The following is an 18344-nucleotide window of genomic DNA, read 5'->3' on the forward strand; positions in this document are numbered from 1 at the left end:
TAGTCATCCATGCAAAGGCCACCCCATCCCCCCCTCCCCCGACCCCCCCACCTTCCTCTGTCCATTCCTCCATCTCCACTTTGCAGTGGCTTTACCTGGATTATCTCTTAGCCACCTGCTATAGGAGGAACTGAATAAACAGTCCTTCCTGACACACTCACACACACAGATGTTATGAGTAGAAAAATAGAAAAGTTCAGACATTTTTACCATATGGCTGATGGGGAAAAATGCTGTTAATGCAGTAAAAAAGGCACTCAGAGTAGCATGGGGAGTGACAGTATACATAGAGCTTAACACGTAAACTTCAAAGGATTATATCATGTTGTTGAACCAGGGAACTGATTATTTCTGTGTTCATAAGTCAACTCTCAAATCCAACATCCATCCCTGTCTTGGAGAGGAGTGGATAGCATTATCACCCCATATATCCATTACATGCCAGCCACTTTAAAGCTGCTGTGTGGGTCGTCTGTAAAGTGCATTCCTGTGAGTAGAGCATTCAGTGGGATTAGTTTGAGCACGCCTGTCCTGTGTCTGGATTAAAACATTTCTAGACTCTTTTCCTCAACTGAACAGGCTTTCTGGTCAGTGGGTGTGGTTAATATGAATGCTGCTTAAACAAAGGATCCACCATGGTCCGGAAATGGCTATACATAAGCTTGTTATAACCTTAGCTGATCACACACACTTAGTCTCAAAGATGGAGATTAAATATGTTTTATTTCTACATCAAACACTACAAAAGCAAATTACGAAACAATATCAGTAATCATATTTTTTTTGAAAGTGATAGACTGAGTCTTATTTAGGACTCTCTTAGTGTGAAAGGAGCCGGACCGCTTCTCTGCTCTGCCTCTGCCTTCTGCTTCCTCCTCTCTTTGTGTTTAGCTGCAGAGAGATACATAAAGGGGGGAGGTGATAATGTACATAGAGAGAAGTCAAATCTGTAAGTCTAAGATTCGCAGTATGCAGAAGTTAGAGAAGTACTTGGACAAATAGGAAAATATGTTTATTTGCTTTCTTGCAGAGAGTTAGATGAGAAGAGCATTACCACTCTAATGTCTGTACGGTAAATATAAAGCTGGAGTGGGCAGCTGGTTAATTAAGCTTTAGTCTTGCATTGCCAGACCTATATCCACAGCGCTGGAGTATGGTCCGGCTACACCGCCGATCTATTCTGGGGGATAGGGGAATAACGCTCTGGCTTGTTTGTATTTTTTTAAACTAATTACAACCGCTGTGGGTGGCACTAAGCCCGATAGCAGAGACAGAGAGAGGGGAGGGACATCTGGCGCGTTAGAGACGCTCCGAATGTCAGGCTTTATCCCAGCAATGTATATATCCGTAGAGCCAGATTGGTTTAGCTTAGCATAAAGACTGATAACAGGGGGTAACAGCTAACCTGGCTCTGTCCAAGGTAACAAATTCCAGCTACCCTTAAATCTCCCATGTTATAACTTGTTTGTTTAATCTGTGCAAAGTGCAAAAATCTCAATACGACTCAACAGTGAGGAGTAAATTGAGATTTTGGACACTTTGGTCACTTTTTTTCTATAAAATGTAATGCATAGCATTGTGGGATTGTTAGCAGAAAAATGTGCACATGCCATGGAGACTGTACTGCACTATATATTAGATACATTTACACACTCACAATTCAGATTCTTCAATGAAATGGCCTATTACAGTAAATATGGAGTGATTTGGGACTCTCCGTCGGTTGCATGGCAACTGCTCCAGGCCAAGAAATAGTCAGACACACAAACCCCTGTAAAACCCCAACTTGCAATTTTTACTCTTCCGTTTTTGTACGAATTAAACAAGCCAGATATAACAAGTTAATTAGTGAGCTTTTGGTGGGTTGATTACAAAATACAAATAGTTTGGACAGAGCCAGGCTCGCTAATTTCCCCTTTTCAAGTCTTTGCGCTTAGCTAAGCTAACCCGCTGCTGGGTGAAGCCTAATATTTTACGGACAGATATGAGTGTTATCGATCTTCTCGTGTAACTCAAGAAAGCCAAATGAGTGTAGTTTTCCCAAAATGTTGAACTATTAAAGTATTAAGTATTTGAAATATACTATTTCTACACAGTATATTTATCATCATCATTTGCATTCAAGACAATATATTTGAAACACAAGAGGTGCTTTGCTATGCTCCTGTGTTGTCTAATACCACAGACAACCTGAACTGAGCCCTTACCGTTGTCTCTTTTCAGCTTGAACTTCATAGCCAGCCCCATAATCACGACCAGGACCAACGCGGAAATACCACAGATCACCAAGAGCAACACAGCCTGGTCTAGATGAGAACACAGTTACAAAGGCAGACACATGGAAACAGAGTAGGCTAATGACACATGCTATCAAGGGTCATTAAGGTGTGCATTTTATTATTCATATCTTCATTAAATCTTTTTGGCTCTTTAATTTTCAATTCAGAAATTGTACAATGCACTACTTTCAGGCCGGTTAATAAGTTAAAATCTACATTAAAAAGGCACATGTAATCTGTGGCTGTGTTCAATAAACAGGGAGATGTTTACTTACTCTCTACAATGACAATGGATGGCAGAGACTCGTAATAGCCGCACAGGCTATTCACAAAGCAGATGTACTGGCCTGCATCACTGGACTTGACTTCTGGGAGAGACAGAGTGCTTTTGTTTTTGTTTTCCTGGAGTTCCTCCTGATTCTTCTTCCACCCAATCATAATCAAATCGGGAAGGTTATAGACACATGTTAGAGTGATGTCATTGCCCTCCTGAACATTGGATCCACTGCTGTTGACAGAAACCTGAAATTCTGATGGGCAGGGTAAATATTTAAGGGAGGGAAGCAACAGTGATAGTGTTAGGTAATCAGAAAGTTAGTGCAAATGTTAGTGCACTGCCACAGGTGAGGATATTGTCATAGGTTACCTTTTTTGCAGTTTGACGTGATATTTGAAGTATCTAGAGATAATAGTACACATGGACATTAATATAGTCACAGTCTGCATTTAATTTACAACAGAGCATACACGGCACATCCCAGTCAATTTCTTTTGTGAGAATATATATGTAACCTATTCTGCTCAGTTAAACCCTCAGCAATACACCTAGTTTAGAAGAACAGTCAAATGTATGAGCATTTTGATTATTTTTCAAGCGTCCCATGTTTGCCATGTTCGACTTGAGCTCATTGTACTACCACACCCCACTGTCAATTACTGTATCTAATGTACAGTGCCATAAGTGAAATTCATAGGATTTATTTTCAAGTAAATAAATAAAAAGAAAGATGGCACTCACCATTAATGCACATTTTTGGATAGCAGAATGCACAAGGATCTATTGGGAAAAACAGAGGTGTAGCATTAAGAACATTTTTCCTTTGCATGTCACCTCGCAAGTATTTTAATGGCAGACAATGTTCAGCTACATTAGTTGCTACATAACATTTACAAATATAGTCTATAAGTGAGAGGTTTCATTTTTTTTCTTTACCTGCCTGAGTGTTTCCTGTGGCGTTACATCTCAGACATTCAACAGGAACACAGGTAGAGCCAGCGCCTACTAAAATAAAGTAAAGAATAAATAAAATAAAATGTATATGTGTAGAGCTAAACAAGCATATATATCCATGGTGAATAAGAGTATGCTGTATAAATACACTGTATATAGATATATAACTGTAAAATGAATAAGTGGCTTCTTACCTATGAGGAGATGCCCAAGCAAAAGATATAGCAATACCCCTCTCATAACCATTCTCTGTTGAAAAAGACTTGTTAATTAAATTGCTTTAGCCTAAGAACACATTTACCAGTAGACTGAGACTCCTTATCAATAAATCATAATCTCTAAGATTAAAAGCTAACAACATTTAAACATATTAGAAATAGAAAATATCATAGCACTTTTATTAAATATCAATAGAAAGGCTGAAAATGCTGAAATGTTTTTCTTATTACCTGGTGGTGTTGTCTCCTCATACACACACACAGTTGAATGGTGACCTGCTCTGTTTTGCCTAACCTAATGGTCTTTGCGTCACAAAATGCAGAGCTGATTATAAACACTGATATCAATGCAAATAAATCATTCCCCGAAACTTCATGGCACAAACAATATCCCTGTTTGTATGTTTTATAGATGGTAGTGATGGCAACAGTGACAGTTACAGTAGGCTGCTGCTGCTTTTTATGTTGTTAAGTAACATTTAGGTTAAAATAAGGGTATGTTTTACACTTTTTACAAACAGATAGAACAAGAAACAGACAGAGAGACAGACAGACAGACACAGGAATATAAAAGACAGAGACAGAGAGACAGGTACGAAGACCCTAGCTGAAGCATCACCTGTTATAAGCAAAACAGTGGTTTACTTATGCAAACGATCCACTGCCTTTGCAGACACACCATATACTGTGACACATACTAGGGATAACTTTGCTCAGAAGTTTTGGGATTATGGCCAAATTGACTGAATTTGAAGAACTGAAGCTTGGAAATACTATATTATCTTTCATTGAAGTCAGGGCCTTCATACCATATTTATTCATGCAGTGGCCAGTAGAGAGTGCTGCTGATTATACATCTTTTTCCTTAACACTTATTCCTTCAGGGTCATGGGGATCTGGAGCCTATCCCAGCATGCATTGGGGGAAGAGGCAAGGCGCACATTGAACAGATGCAAAACACAAACGTTATCACGCTCTTAAACAGCCACAATATAGAGTTTTAATCAAGCCTGCATGTGTTTGGGCTGTGGGAGGAAAGTAGAGCATCAGAAAAAAAAAACAAGAGACACAAGGTGAATATGCAAACTCCACATAACCAAACTGGTTTGTGAATTCAGATCGCCTCAAAGTCACTTTAACGTTGCTACTCTTTCGTCAAAGATAATGTAGTATTTGAAAGAAGATCATGTTGAATTAGGCCTTCCCCCATCAGTTTGTTTCCTGTAATCCTAACCTAAACCAAAATTTACCCTAACCCCATTAGTCCTGTTTGTGCATGTGTGTATTTCGGCCTAATATCAGTGTTGTAATAGGCTAACATGAAGTTCAGCAAACTGCTACTACACGTTAACATTTACAGGATAGCTTTTATTGTCCCAGTGGGAAAATTGCCTTGTTAAAGCCAACACAGGATGCTACTGCAAGCATGCTAAAATTCTACATATGACATATTAGCACGTTCATCTAACAGATAATGTAAGCAACAGGACAACAGGTGCGCAGTTAATTAAAATACCCTGCTTCACCTGGGTCCTCAGCTCGTGTGCCAAGACTCAGCAGACAGGTAAAAGCTGTTAACTAACTTGATGTGTAAACTTCCAGCGCTTTCATCTCTCTCTCGTCTTGGCTCGCAGTGTGTTTGTTTTCCTGAAGATGGTCGCTTTAAGAGGACTTTATCACAGGTTCTCCCGACTGGCTAAAGTCGCTTCACTAAAGCAATTCAGGAAATATGACAAATGGTGCACCATAACCACTGGCATGATGGCGGACAAAAAGGTAATGAAAATAACTTCACACACAAGCTAATTGGAGAGTTCATGCGTGCTAACAGTGTTTCCAAGGCAAAAAGTGTGTGTATATGTACATTCATACAATTGCTACAGCTGCAGAATAATACTCATAAAATGATGAACTCCTTGTGCTCTGTGTACCAAACCTCATGGAAATCTGCTCACAACTTCTTTTTTTAACTCTTAAAAAAAAAAAAAAAAAACGTGTTACACGTACAGATATTGAATTTGTTTTAAAAGAGGAAGCTTACAATTGTTTGATTTGTAACGTTAAAGTTACTTCTGCATCTTGTAGGAGTTTGGAGAATACCATGAATTTAACTTGTATGGTATGTTAAAGTAAGTGAACATCAGGAGGAGGCATTGTGTTCTGTAGCATATTTTTAATGTCTAAATCTAAATGACTTCCAAATAAAAGGAAACTTCACTATGACTAGAAAAGAGAAGAGTATGACACTGTATGCTAAAAAAAAAAAGCATTCTTAGATGCTGCACTGTAGCAGCAAAATTGCTGTCTTTAATGGTTGAAGCTGTGTCAAGTAACTCGTACAATGACTATCAAAAACGGAAAGAGTGTGTTTGTCTTGTCTGTGTTCCCACATCATAGTGTTTCTCAAGACGTAGGCTGAGAACAGTTTGATCATAGTAACCATACTTCCTCTTTTGTGGCTTGTTGCTATGGTAAGACTTCCCTTCCAGGCAGGAAGTGACAGGGAGGCGTGTGTGTGTGTGTGTGTGTGTGTGTGTGTGTGTGTGTGTGTGTGTGTGTGTGTGTGTGTGTGTGCGTGTGTGTGTGCGTGTGTGTGTGTGTGTGTGTGTGTGTGTGTGTGTGTGTGTGTGTGAGAGAGAGGTTTGTCTGTCATGTTTGGGTGGAGCACTTTACTGTGTCCCCTGACAGTGTGCACATCGCATAAAGACTTCAGCTTGTAGTCTGGTGTCTGAGCCACCATGGCGAAGAACTGTAATGCTCTAGGGATTCCTATAGGCCACATGGTAAGTTGGCAACACTCTTGTTCGGTTTGGTTTGGTTCTGCAGCTGTTCTTTGGATCTAGTGGATTGTATATGCATTTGTGCTGTATAAAGGTGGACACTTTATCAGCCCTTACATAGAGGAATTTCAATAATGTGATAGGCTACTGTGAGGAATAAGTTGGAGTTAAGTGTGTGGGATATCTGTAAGTTGTAACCCTGTAATGATTTGATCAACAGTAATGTCTTTGTTGTAGTTTTGGAGTACTTTTTCAGTCTGCTTTTTTTAACCATGCTCATACAGTTGAGTTGACATCCAGGTCAGAATACCTTGATGTTGAGTATGATAGAGCAGTTTCTTGTGTTGGCTTGTATTGTCGGTCTTACCTCCTCAGAAGTGCCAGAACCAATCAGGCTGTGCGGTTTGTTGCTACTGAAAACACTCCAGGCCTGCTTCAAGTCAGAAGTGGAAACCATGCCATCTCTGTTTGTCATGTGTAGGCTGCGTTGGCTTCAATCTACTCTTTGTGAGACCATCATGTTTCTTGAATTGGTTCAGCTCTACAAAAGGTGTGAAAGTGTGTATATACAGACGTATTTCACAGGAGCAGAGAAGACCTTGATGTTGCTATGGTTTAAAAAAAATGGTGTTCTCTGTGGTTTGTATTTTGAGTGATTGCAAATGTTCCTATAATTGGTGCTGCATTAGACTCTTCCCTTACATTGTGTGTTTGCATATCTTGTCTCTCCTTCAAAGGATTTGCAGAGAATCCTAATCCTTAGATATTGTTCTCTTGCAGTGTATGATACCATGATGATTCATTAGTCTGTGTAGAACTGTGGAAAAAGTGTGTGGTGGGGTCTCCTGTGAAGTGCATTTGTAGGCACTGACATGTCGCGTTTTTGTAGCCAGAGTTTGAGAAGCGGCGCAAACAAGTGAAGAGGTGGCGCCACAGTGGAGCTCAACACCTGCAGAAACTGCCAGCCCATATCAGCCTTATATGGGCAAAGTTTAACAATTGCCAACAGATGTTGTCTTTGGGCTGTTGTCAAGCATTAGCACAATAATTACAAGGAAACTTTCTCTTTGCATGCAGACTATCTTCACACTGAATATCTTAATGTTGTGGGTAAATTCCACTTGTGGCAAAGAGTTTTCAACATAGGAGATGATGCTATGTCTCATGGTTAATACTAATTTAGCTGAGTAGACTCAGCCCCATGCTAAGAATACAGTTGTCTCACTCACTAAGAAATGCACCTCTCTGTATGACTTAACAGTTGGCTCAGTCACGTTGTGGATACCTTATGGGTTATTCTAGAAACAAGGTCAAGATATGCTGGACTGTCTATGAAAACCTTGCTTTAGCTAACTTAAGAGTTGATTCATGTTTTTATAAAACCATCCCAGAGCTAAAATGATCAGGAACCTTTAAATTCTGGTTTCTCCAATAACAAAATTCTGCATGTGCATGAATGGCAAAGCATAGATCATATGAATTCATGATAAAGAAGAGATTATAAACAAAGTTTGAAGAATGTAAAAAAAAAAGCAAGATATATTTCTATAAAAGCGACAACTACTACCACAAAAACCAACCAGCAGAAGTGATTAGTTTACTGGTAATATGATTAAACATTACAAACCATTAAACAAAGAACTTGTGAAGCAAGATGCTTACATTTTTTCAGAATGAAAGATAGTTTTGTAAAAGCACTCAGATTGTGCCACTTGATAGGTTTCACAATATTCCTTATTTGGCGGCAATACAACCCTTTAGATGATCACTAAAATGTTGAATATAGCCACCACTATAGTTTCTTATATAGACTGGTGTATAGTTTTCTTTCAAGTGTGTTGTGTGTGTGTGGTTTTTTTTTTTTTTTTTTTTTTAATATAACCTGTACACCCAGTGTACACTCTGGGCAGGTTGCAACTCACAGGCCTAACCTAACATAGACAGACAAACAATCACATTCACACCTCTGGGCAAGTTTACAGTTATAGATTGTTGGAGGAAACCTGAACCCCCAGAGGAAACCCAGACAGACCAAATAGTGTGCAAACGCCCCACAGAAAGCCCTCTTGATTAAACCCAGGACCATGGTGCTGTGAGCCACTCAGCACAGGGCACAGGTTTGTGTACAAAGAGTTGACAGCATTTATTGGCAGCATTTAACTATGAAAGAGTTCGAATTGAAACGGACATAACTTTTACAAGATGTGAATTTTGTGAAATCTAAAAGCTGAATGAGAACCATTGTCATCAGTGTCACAACCACTTCCTGTGAAAACAGCCTCGACTGATTGCGCTACATTCTTACATACTGTAGAGAGAAAAAGCTAAAAACATGCAGCTGGTGTTCACATTTCACTTCCTAAATGTGTGCCTCTGTGCTTTTGTTTTGAGGTATATGTGTCTAGCTTCTGTGTTTGATACATTCAATTACACTGCTTTGTGCATTGTGAAACTGTTACTGTAATATTTAAAATAATTAATTAAATTTAAATCCCCACATTCTTGTGTGAGAGTGAATTTTTGTTCTGCGCTTTACTTTTGATTGCAGCCTCTTAGAGCAGGGGTCTTCAACGTGTTTTAGGCCAGGGACCCCTTAACTGAAAGAGAGACAGAGCAGGGACCCCCTACTGCATATTGTATTAAATTGAGTTGCATATTAAACTGGGCCTACAACGTTTAGAGCAGCCTAAAGTCTTTACACATACCATTTGATGGTATATACAATAATATACAATATAATTATATATATATATTTATTTATTTATTTATTTATTTATTTATTTTCATCATGTTTTTAATGTTAAACATACACGTAGCACAGTGAATCCTTAAGCTTAACTGTATCTGGCTACCTTTCCTTCAGGCCAATAAGCCTGTCATCAATGTTTTTGCTAATAATATGTTGGACTCATGTTTATGTCTATTTTCAGACATATTACCTTTTGAAACTTTTTTTAAAATGGTTGAACAATAACTTGGGGCCCCCCCCCGCAGTAACTCCGTGGACCCCCTAAGGGTCACCGACCCTCTGTTGAAGATCTCTGTCTTAGAGAATAGGTATGAATTTAAATACAATTTCTCTTTGACTTTATGATTCAACCAAGTGAATGTTGAATTTCTCACATACTACTACAGGAATTATCCAGGTATACCCATACTAGTCCATGACAGCCTCAGTGAGGGGTTTCCATCTCATCAGATGTTTTGTTTAGTATTGTTCCCTACCTTATCTCTCCATCTCTCTATTTACAGAGCCAGGCAGTGTCGGACGGAGGTAAGCATGAACAAACAACATGCGCGCTGACAATCCTGTAAATCTTGCATTTCTCTGAACTGAAACATGTCTGTGCATGACATAAAGAAAATATCTGATTCAGTCTCGTTCTTGGTCATGCTTTTTTTTCTGTGATGATAAATGGGTGTGTTTGTGTCTGGATGTTTTGTAGAGTTGAACATGTCTGCACGTGGCTGTGGAGGCAGCAGCTCCAGCCTTCCAGGCACTCCGGGCGGAGAGACCGGCCCAGCCAACAGTGTGCTGTCCTGGGCCGTCTCATTTGAGAAGCTGTTGGAGGACCCCTTTGGAGTCCGACAATTCACGGTCAGACACACTCAACATGTGTTGTAATTTTATGTTCAGGAATAATTCAAGTGTTAATGTTTTCTAGCTACCTCTCCCGAGGTGTGCCATATGTTTTCATACACATGTACTGTATTTGTCTTTTCTCCACAGGCTTTCTTGATGTCTGAGGTGAGTGCAGAGAACATTTTATTCTGGCAAGCTTGTGAAAAATTCAGGAAGATCCCAGCCAGCTCCTTGGAGGAGGTATGATAGCACGTTTTTACGTCTTTGCATGTTGAATCATCTCACCCGTCATTTGTGATTCATTATGCTGTTGTGTGTTTACTCTGCTTAAGCTCCCCTTTTATAGTTTTTCAAAAATACTCTTCATTAGAATTTTCCTGACATTGAATGTTTACAGTGAACTTAAAGTGAAGTTAAAGCAACATAGTAACTTGGTTGCTATGTTGCTTTAACTGGGTCTCTGTAGCGAGCACAGTTACACTTTTTTTTGTTGCTTTGATATTGCTTTTATTATGTTACAATATGTTGATATTTAGTTAATAAGCTATAAGTAGCATTTATCAACAGTTCAGTAAACATTTTATACATTTACTGTTGATCTCAATGATGGATTACGCTGTTTTTCAACCATATTTTTGGGATGTTTGCCTTTCTTTAACAATTCCTTCAAATAAAAGTGACCTGCTGGGTAGCTTTATTAGCTATCGTCAACTTTTAATCTATTTTAATATCAGACTTATTGCTTGGTTAATTAAATTCTATTATAGAAACGGGAAGTGCAGAAATTGACACGGTTGTTCAGCTCTGCTCAGCTCAGTTCTCTGGGAAATGTATGCCTTTTAGTGACTTATTGATTGTATGACTTGCAGTGTGGATGCTTGGGAAGGGTTCATTTAATTCTTGATACACTTAGCAAGGAAAGCCAGTGTTTATACACACTGAGTGGCTTCTTAGATGGGTATCGAAAGCTACATACTCTGATGAAATCCAAAAGGGAAATTGTTATAGTGTGTCATTGGGGTTTGTATCTATCCTGATTTAAAATTATCAGCTTATACACAATGATTAGCAAACAAAGTTTAGTTATAGCTATATCTTCTAGAGGTTTCAGTCTGATTGAGCTGTTGTGTTCCCAGCTGAAAACAACAGCTCGCTCCATCTACAACACCTACCTGTCTGACAGCGCTCCATACTCGGTCAACATCGATGACACAGCCAAGACAGAGGAGAAGGACCTGAAACAGCCCACACCTGACATGTTTAACAAGGCTCAAGCACAGGTTTGGACTCCACACTCCCATTTTAGCTGAGTAATACAGTAATTAATTGTTGGTGGCCCTTCTGACTGTGTGCACATCTGCCCCTGCTTTGTGTCAGATATTTAAACTGATGAAGATGGACAGCTACAGGCGCTTTGTGCGCTCTCCTCTCTACCAGAGCTGCACCTTGGGAAGTGTAGAAGGTAAACTTGTACCTCAGCTCTCTACAGAGCCGGTCCGCATGGGATCCTGGGAAGACGTGGCCACCAGAAGCCCCTTAAGTGACAAGAAGGTAGAGTGATGGGGGGTTGGCGGGGGGAGGATGGGTGGACTGAGAGGCAGGGTAGGGGGGGGAAAAACTGATTCTTGTTTCAATTTTGCTGTTATTGCATTTCTTTCATCACTGTCTCAAACAGAACAAGAAGTCATGCTCCAACAGCTTGCCAGGTGGTAAGAGTGCTTCGGAGAAACAGCGACAGAAAAGAAACTCGTGGGGAGGTAGTGCTTGCAGATCTAGTTCTTTTAAGTTATGCCTTGATGTACAACCTGTGACATTATCTCACAATTTCTCCCTGGCTCTCTTCTTCTTTTCCTCCATCCATAACAATAGATGCATCCAACACCCATAGTTCAGTGTCCCGGAAAGAGTCCAATATGTCAGTCAAGTCAAGCAGCAGTGTGGAGCATGGCTCCCTCTACCAGCAGATCGAGGTCAGTGCATTTGTGACAACGGGGCACACATGAATGACAAAATGTAGTCATTAAGGTGACAAATCTAAATTACAGTTCAGAGAAAAATCTGCCATATAGTGCCTAACTCTATTGTTATTTTTCACTCTTAAGTTCTTCCCTCTCTTCTCCATCTGTGATGTAGAATGGCAGATCGAGTCCCCGATCTCCAGAACAGGGTGGTAGAGGTGGGAGTCGGATAGGGGTGGAGGGAGGCTACTGCTGTGTCTACCTACCCGATGGCAGTGCCTCCCTGGCCCCTACACGTAATGGCCAACCCATCAAAGACATGCTGACTAGCCTGTGCGAGAAGAGAGGCTTTCCGCTAAAAGATGTCATCATCTACCTTCAAGGCAAGGACAAGGTGAGCACTTAACTGCTCTGTCTGCAGCACCAGCCAAAGCTTTAAATCAACAGGCTGTTCAGAAATATCTACGGTACCACACTGCAAAGTTGTTTTGCAACAGGCTTTGTGAGAAAGATGACCACTCTCTTCCTGTTCTAACATCCTCTCAATTTCTCGCTCCCTCTTTTCATTTCTGAAACTTTGTGAAACCTATTTGAAAGTATCCCCAGTTGATGGTAACGTCTCTGAAAGTCACTTTTCTCGATCTGATACACCGTTGCTCTCTCTGCAGCAGCCCTTATCGCTGGACCAGGACTGCTCTGTTCTGAGAGATCAGCAGGTCTCTCTGGAGCTCAGGGTGACGTTTGCGTGAGTCAACTGTGCCACTTCCTTCATTTGCTTTTTTTTTTTTTTCTATCTTTGTCACCCGAGCAGGCTTTCACACCTCCGTCCCCACTACAGCATGCCACTTCTCACCATATTAGAGGGAAGTCCTTGTATTAACACCATACATAGATAGTCATCATATGCATTGAATACATTATCAAGTGGCTAAATGAAACCAAATTTGGATTTCCTGCTAAGGTATCAGTGAGTGGCAGATTCTTCGGTGACAACTGGCTTTGTATGACTAGATTTTAATGATGCTATACTGCCGTACCAATGCATTTAGTGTTTGTGCTTTACTGCTGTGTGAGGGAGGTTATAATGCATGTGTGTTTCAGGCTGGAGGTTGCCTTCACTGGTAAGACAGTTGGGATCATGGCAAAGTCCAGTAAGACGCTGCAGGACGCCCTCTCTGCGGTGCTGCAGAAACACCAACTCAAGCCGCAAGAGGCTGTGGTCACCATGGTGAGTGTTTGTATAGCCACATTTCCATCAAATACTTTAGGTAAAGTACCCTTGGTAACCGTGATAAACTGTACCATATGTATCAGAAAAGGATTTATTGCCAAGAAAGTAACACTTACAATGAATTTACCTTGGTGGTTGGTACATACATAAACAAATATGAAATAAACAATAAATAAATACATAAACCAAGATGAATTGTTGTACACCGTATAATAAGACCTTGATAGCCAGTGCTTAAGTAGTGTCTTCGATAAGTACTGTACATGATTAATAATTACTTTTTCTCAATTGTAAAGGAATAACTTAACTGATCTGGTATGATCAAACATCTCACTGCAGTAATCTTATATTTCTAGTAAATTCACATTAATGACTCACCTCTACTTGTGAAAGCAGCAAACTTGTCTGACATTTTAAAAAGTTCTGTCCTTGTGTCCTGTCAGCACTTGTCCACCTCTCCTGCTTACAGCAGCCGTTCCTAGGCAACCGTTTATCATGGGCGTAAATCTGATCTAACAGTAGGGGGGGACAATAAACATAAAATTTCTGAAGAGCAATTTTTGAAGGGGACACAAATAATACAGCCACAATTATACTCGTAGAGGACATGTGTACACAAGCCACAAAAATACCTTAAAACATAATGACTTGTTTTGAAAAAAAAAAAACATAAAAGAAATACAATACTTTTGTACACTTGTTAAATTAGCGAGCCACTAGTAAAGCTCATCAAATATGAATTAGGTTCATAGGTTCACCACGCGGTCATATTAATTATAAAATGATCTTGCGTCCTCCGCATAAATATTATGTTTCGTCTGGGACAGAGGATATATATTTAACTGCAACAAACCCACTGATTAGCCACTTCAAACACAACTGTAGATCTCCAATATTAACCCTAATATCAGTTCACACACATAACGTTAGGCTTATCGCCGTGGTAACGTTAGTTGTAGTGGGTGCATTTCTATCCAATAAGCTATTAAACAAGCTAGCTAACGTTACATTATATTACACTAACATAGCGAACTTTTTGTCACGACTAATTCATTAATTACTCAGCATCATTTCTATTTGAGAAAAGAACAACTTCATCCGATGTTTAATGTGAATAAAACAGTCTTGAACCGCCTACTTACTAGCTACATTCCTGTCACTACCGATGTGACTGTGAGTGAGACGGGTGCCGATCCGATTCCTAACGTACAGCAGGCAGTGGACCAAACCACTGTGAGGCAAGGGAGGGGGGACTCAAATGTTTCTAAACTTAAAAAGCATTTTTTGGGGTTTGTATTGTTTTACTACTTACAGATATTTTAAGTATACATCATTATGTTATTTACAATACACAGCATTGTTTTAATGATATTTCTAGGGGGGGACAACCCTTAGATGGGGGGGGTCCTGACCCCCCTGGGATTTACGCCCTTGCCGTTTATGCGCCACTGTGCATGTTAATATTTATATCCAATCCGTTTTCTTTTTATTGTAAAATTGAGTGTTTCACTATTTTCGTTAGTGGAATAAGTGATGAGGATTACACAATCTTTGTAATGCATTGTGTGTTTTCTCTGTTATGCATTAAGACCCATTTTTAGCGGGCTCTCTTCTTTATCACCACAAAACTGTGAAACTGAAACTGTAATTTTTTCTTGTTTTAGGTTGGAAGCAACGAGCCTTTGAACATGACCAGCACTGTGTTCAAACTAGCGAACAAGGTGCTACGACTTGAAAAAACCAAAGGTTAATACACGTTTAATAACTTTTTTTTTTTTTTTAAAAACCCAATGTTTTACTTTCATTTGAACCAGAGAGAATTATGTTTACATAATTTAACTACACTGCTCCCCCAAGTGCACAAGCAGCCTCAGGACGTAAAGAAACCTACATGGCCAATGAGTAAATGAAATGAGTTCAATCAAATCAGATAAAGGCACATTTAAGCCCTTCAGCCACTGTTAGTTGTCGATGATGTTGGTGATACATTGATGATGCTCGGTTTATACTGCCTGAACCCTGGCTGTGCTGCCTTCTTCACGTAATTGTTTCTTTATGGGTCAGAGAAAGTGTTTCTGCATTTATTGGCTCTCACTTGCTCTTAGCTAGGGCTGATGTGAAAGTCTTTTCACTGTCCATTTTAGTGCCCTGGTTTTTCTGCATGGCTGTCTGCATGTTCCTTTTTAGCTACTCTTGATTTCTTTGTGTGTCTCTCTCTGTGTCTTCATTCTTTTCTGTGGGGCTGAAATGTCTGGGCCCATTTGGTTTGTTGAGTGCTGTGTCACTTTGAGTTTACTCACCTCATTTCCCAACTGCTAAGAGACCAGAACCAACTTCACTTTGGATCAGTGCTCCCCACCTCAGCTCCATTCATTGGCATTTAGGAAGAGGGGAATGGATTTGATTAGAGTGGAGGACCAGTTTAATTCTGGTCAAGAATATTTTATAAGGCTTTAACACAATTTGGAAGTTACGTTCCGTAGCATCATCAGCAGTGTACTACATTTCTACTGAAAGGAGAAGTACTGAGTTGTATCTTTTGTGTGGTTTGAACAGGAAAAGACCAGACCAACAGAGGCAGTGGTTCTGCTGCAGCCACACAGGTGAGGCAATGTTAATAGTCTGCTGAACATCAAACAAAAGTCTTGTTGCCGTCATAAAAAACGTCTTCTTTTGTACGATACTGACAGTCATACATACAAGGCAAGCAGCAGAGACGCTGTTGGTTGTTATCTCAATAAGAATATAATGAAGGAAGTATCCTTGGTGACAGCCTTCATTATATTCTTTAGATAATAAACATGACAGCATCTTGCCTTTTTTTGGTTTTATCTGTTGTACAGATCAAATGGATGCCTTTCTTTTGTTTGTTATATAGGGAATAGAGTAGGGGATATTTTTTTAATGAAATGTGAAGCATTCACATTCACAGCATTTATCTCTGATACACCTGTAAAACTTTACTTGTACTGTACATTGATAACCCTGCAATCTATTTTGGTCCCAGGCAGGAGCAGTGAGTGCAGGAGGGCTGGAGGCCCAATCATTGCTGCAAACAGACAGAGCCAAGACTCAGTCCAAGCCCGGTAAATACCGCGACATGGAGGGTAGGACATCTCGGCAGTATCTAGTAGGGTTTGGCGACATGGCAGTAGATATTGTAAGATGATAGATATTTGACAACCGTCAGATTTTTCCACAACATTTATAACCAGGAATCTATAGCAATATTATTTTTAATACATTTTCAATACCTTGATTCAACAGTTTCTTAATTTGAGCTTAGAGGTTCATTCTTTACAAAAAATTAATTCTTAAGACCAACACAAAGGAACAGAACTTTGGGTTTTCATTCTTGACAAAACAATCTCACCACAGAGTGCCTTTTTAGAAGCTGTTCAATCATGTCACATAATCTTTCCCAGCAGATGGAATTACAAAAAACTCCATCTGCTAAGGAAAATTGTTTGAAAAGCTTCCAAATGGGTGGGATTGTTTTATCAGCTGCTGTTTTTAGAGTCAAAATCACCCTTAAATCTCAAGTTTCTCAATTGAATTTCCAGAACATAAACTATATTATATTATATAAGCTATGTTATCCATTTATATTGCAATTTTAAATTGTATGTACCGTGATAGAATATTTTTCTCCATATCACCCACTCCTGGTATTCTGACCAGGGGTTTGAAGAATTACGATTTAATATATACTATTTAATGAAATAACGGTTATAAAAATATGAGAATAAGTTGTTACCCAACTACACTCCCAACTATAAAATGTAAATAGGCAGATTAAAATAGCACAGTGTTATTTATTTATTTATTTGAACCAAATGTCAGAATTAGCATTATTTTATGTGTCAGGGCTTCTGGACATGCTGTCGAGGGCCCAGTGCTGCAGGGTTGATGACCAGCGAGGCCTTTTGACCAAAGAGCAGCTAGAGATCCCTCTGTTCCTGAAGCTGGCCTCAGACCAGGGACAGGACACAGAGCCAGACGAGCCGAGTACAACCAGCTCCTCCAATGCAAGTTCAGCTGAAACCCCGGACTCTGCTGAATCTAAAGCCAAAGACTTAAGGGAAACATCAGTTTGAAAGACTTCTGTTTGTGTGATGGACAAAGACACAATCAGAAACTACATCAAACATCTTACAACATCATGAGACCAATCATGTCAAAAGACGTTGAAAAATGGTCAAGCACTTTTTTTTATAATTGTTTACAAATAAGCTCTGAGAGCAGTGTGCCACCATCTCTGCTACTGATAATTGGCCTCTTGAGGCAATATGTAAAGAAGAAGAAAGATCATGGCAAGCATTTACAGTGTCATTTCAAAACACTACAGATGTTAATGGGAAGAATGTTTGCTATGAAATGTTTTGAAAAGAAGTTTTAGCTCAAAATTTCACCCTGAAGCCAATGTGTTTTGCTGTTTATTGTCTAACGCTGTGCAGTTCACATTGCTTAAATTTCTCACAATCTCACATCGTAGTAATGCTTTTCTCTGAACTCTAAGCAAAAACATGTTTCTGCACAGGACTGTCCAGAAGGGGGTTTTGAAGTGTATTAAGATTGAAGATAATATTTTTACTGAGATGAGTTTTTAATATTTTAATTTACAAATTTCCATTCCGTGTGCTCACTTGCTATTTTTAAATGTGTGTTTGCGGTACTTAAACTGTTTGCTGTGATGGCACTTTTAGCCCTGGTCAAGTCCTGTTTTCCTGTCACCTTAGACTACATCTCAGGGTCCAGATCATGAATGTGTAACGAGATAACGGAATGAACCGACGATGTGAATATCAAAATATACCACAGGGTGTATCCAAAAAATTAAATTGTTTCATGATGAAATAGGATCCTGTTTGTCTGGTTTTGTTGTTGTTGGGGGAGTGAGATGTCCTATTACAGATTTTAGCCCTCTGTGAGGAATCTTTTGGATGAATCACTAAGGTCAGTTTCTGGCTTGACAAATGCTACGTGATTTGGTTTTCTATGTGGTGCAGCCAGACCCCACTGGCTGTATGACTCATGCAGTGTAAAACAAGTCTAATGTGTATC

The 18344-nt window shown here is 39.5% G+C and overlaps 2 protein-coding genes across 9 annotated transcripts; one reads left to right on the forward strand and one right to left on the reverse strand.

The window, feature by feature from the left end:
• Positions 1–704: 704 nt before the first annotated feature.
• Positions 705–4304, reverse strand: LOC116064350. 2 transcript variants are annotated; one of them, XM_031319510.2, is made up of 8 exons: positions 3960–4304; positions 3705–3757; positions 3493–3558; positions 3298–3336; positions 2926–2958; positions 2555–2809; positions 2208–2306; positions 705–891 (listed from the first exon to the last, which is right to left on the reverse strand). In XM_031319510.2, the coding sequence occupies exons 2-8, from the start codon at positions 3754–3756 to the stop codon at positions 809–811; spliced, it is 627 nt and encodes a 208-aa protein (XP_031175370.1). In that variant the 5' UTR covers position 3757; positions 3960–4304; the 3' UTR covers positions 705–808. The 2 variants fall into 2 exon arrangements, with proteins under 2 accessions (XP_031175370.1, XP_031175369.1); XM_031319509.2 differs by having other exon boundaries at positions 3493–3561; positions 3960–4298.
• Positions 4305–5210: 906 nt separating this feature from the next.
• On the forward strand, positions 5211–18142 carry rgs14b (regulator of G protein signaling 14b). Of its 7 annotated transcripts, none has more exons than XM_031319440.2 (16): positions 5211–5292; positions 5382–5504; positions 9761–9782; positions 9955–10106; positions 10239–10331; positions 11228–11371; positions 11469–11642; positions 11767–11848; positions 11961–12061; positions 12225–12443; positions 12718–12794; positions 13151–13277; positions 14945–15026; positions 15837–15883; positions 16288–16387; positions 17148–18142. In XM_031319440.2, exons 2-16 carry the CDS (start codon positions 5382–5384, stop codon positions 17375–17377), a joined length of 1773 nt encoding a protein of 590 aa, XP_031175300.1. In that variant the 5' UTR covers positions 5211–5292; the 3' UTR covers positions 17378–18142. The 7 variants fall into 7 exon arrangements, with proteins under 7 accessions (XP_031175300.1, XP_031175305.1, XP_035863420.1 ...); XM_036007527.1 differs by having other exon boundaries at positions 5277–5292; positions 5363–5504; XM_031319445.2 differs by lacking the exon at positions 5382–5504 and having other exon boundaries at positions 5225–5292.
• The last annotated feature ends 202 nt before the right edge of the window (positions 18143–18344 follow it).

Source organism: Sander lucioperca, chromosome 1 (genome assembly GCF_008315115.2).
Source record: "Sander lucioperca isolate FBNREF2018 chromosome 1, SLUC_FBN_1.2, whole genome shotgun sequence".
Classification (NCBI taxonomy): domain Eukaryota; kingdom Metazoa; phylum Chordata; class Actinopteri; order Perciformes; family Percidae; genus Sander; species Sander lucioperca.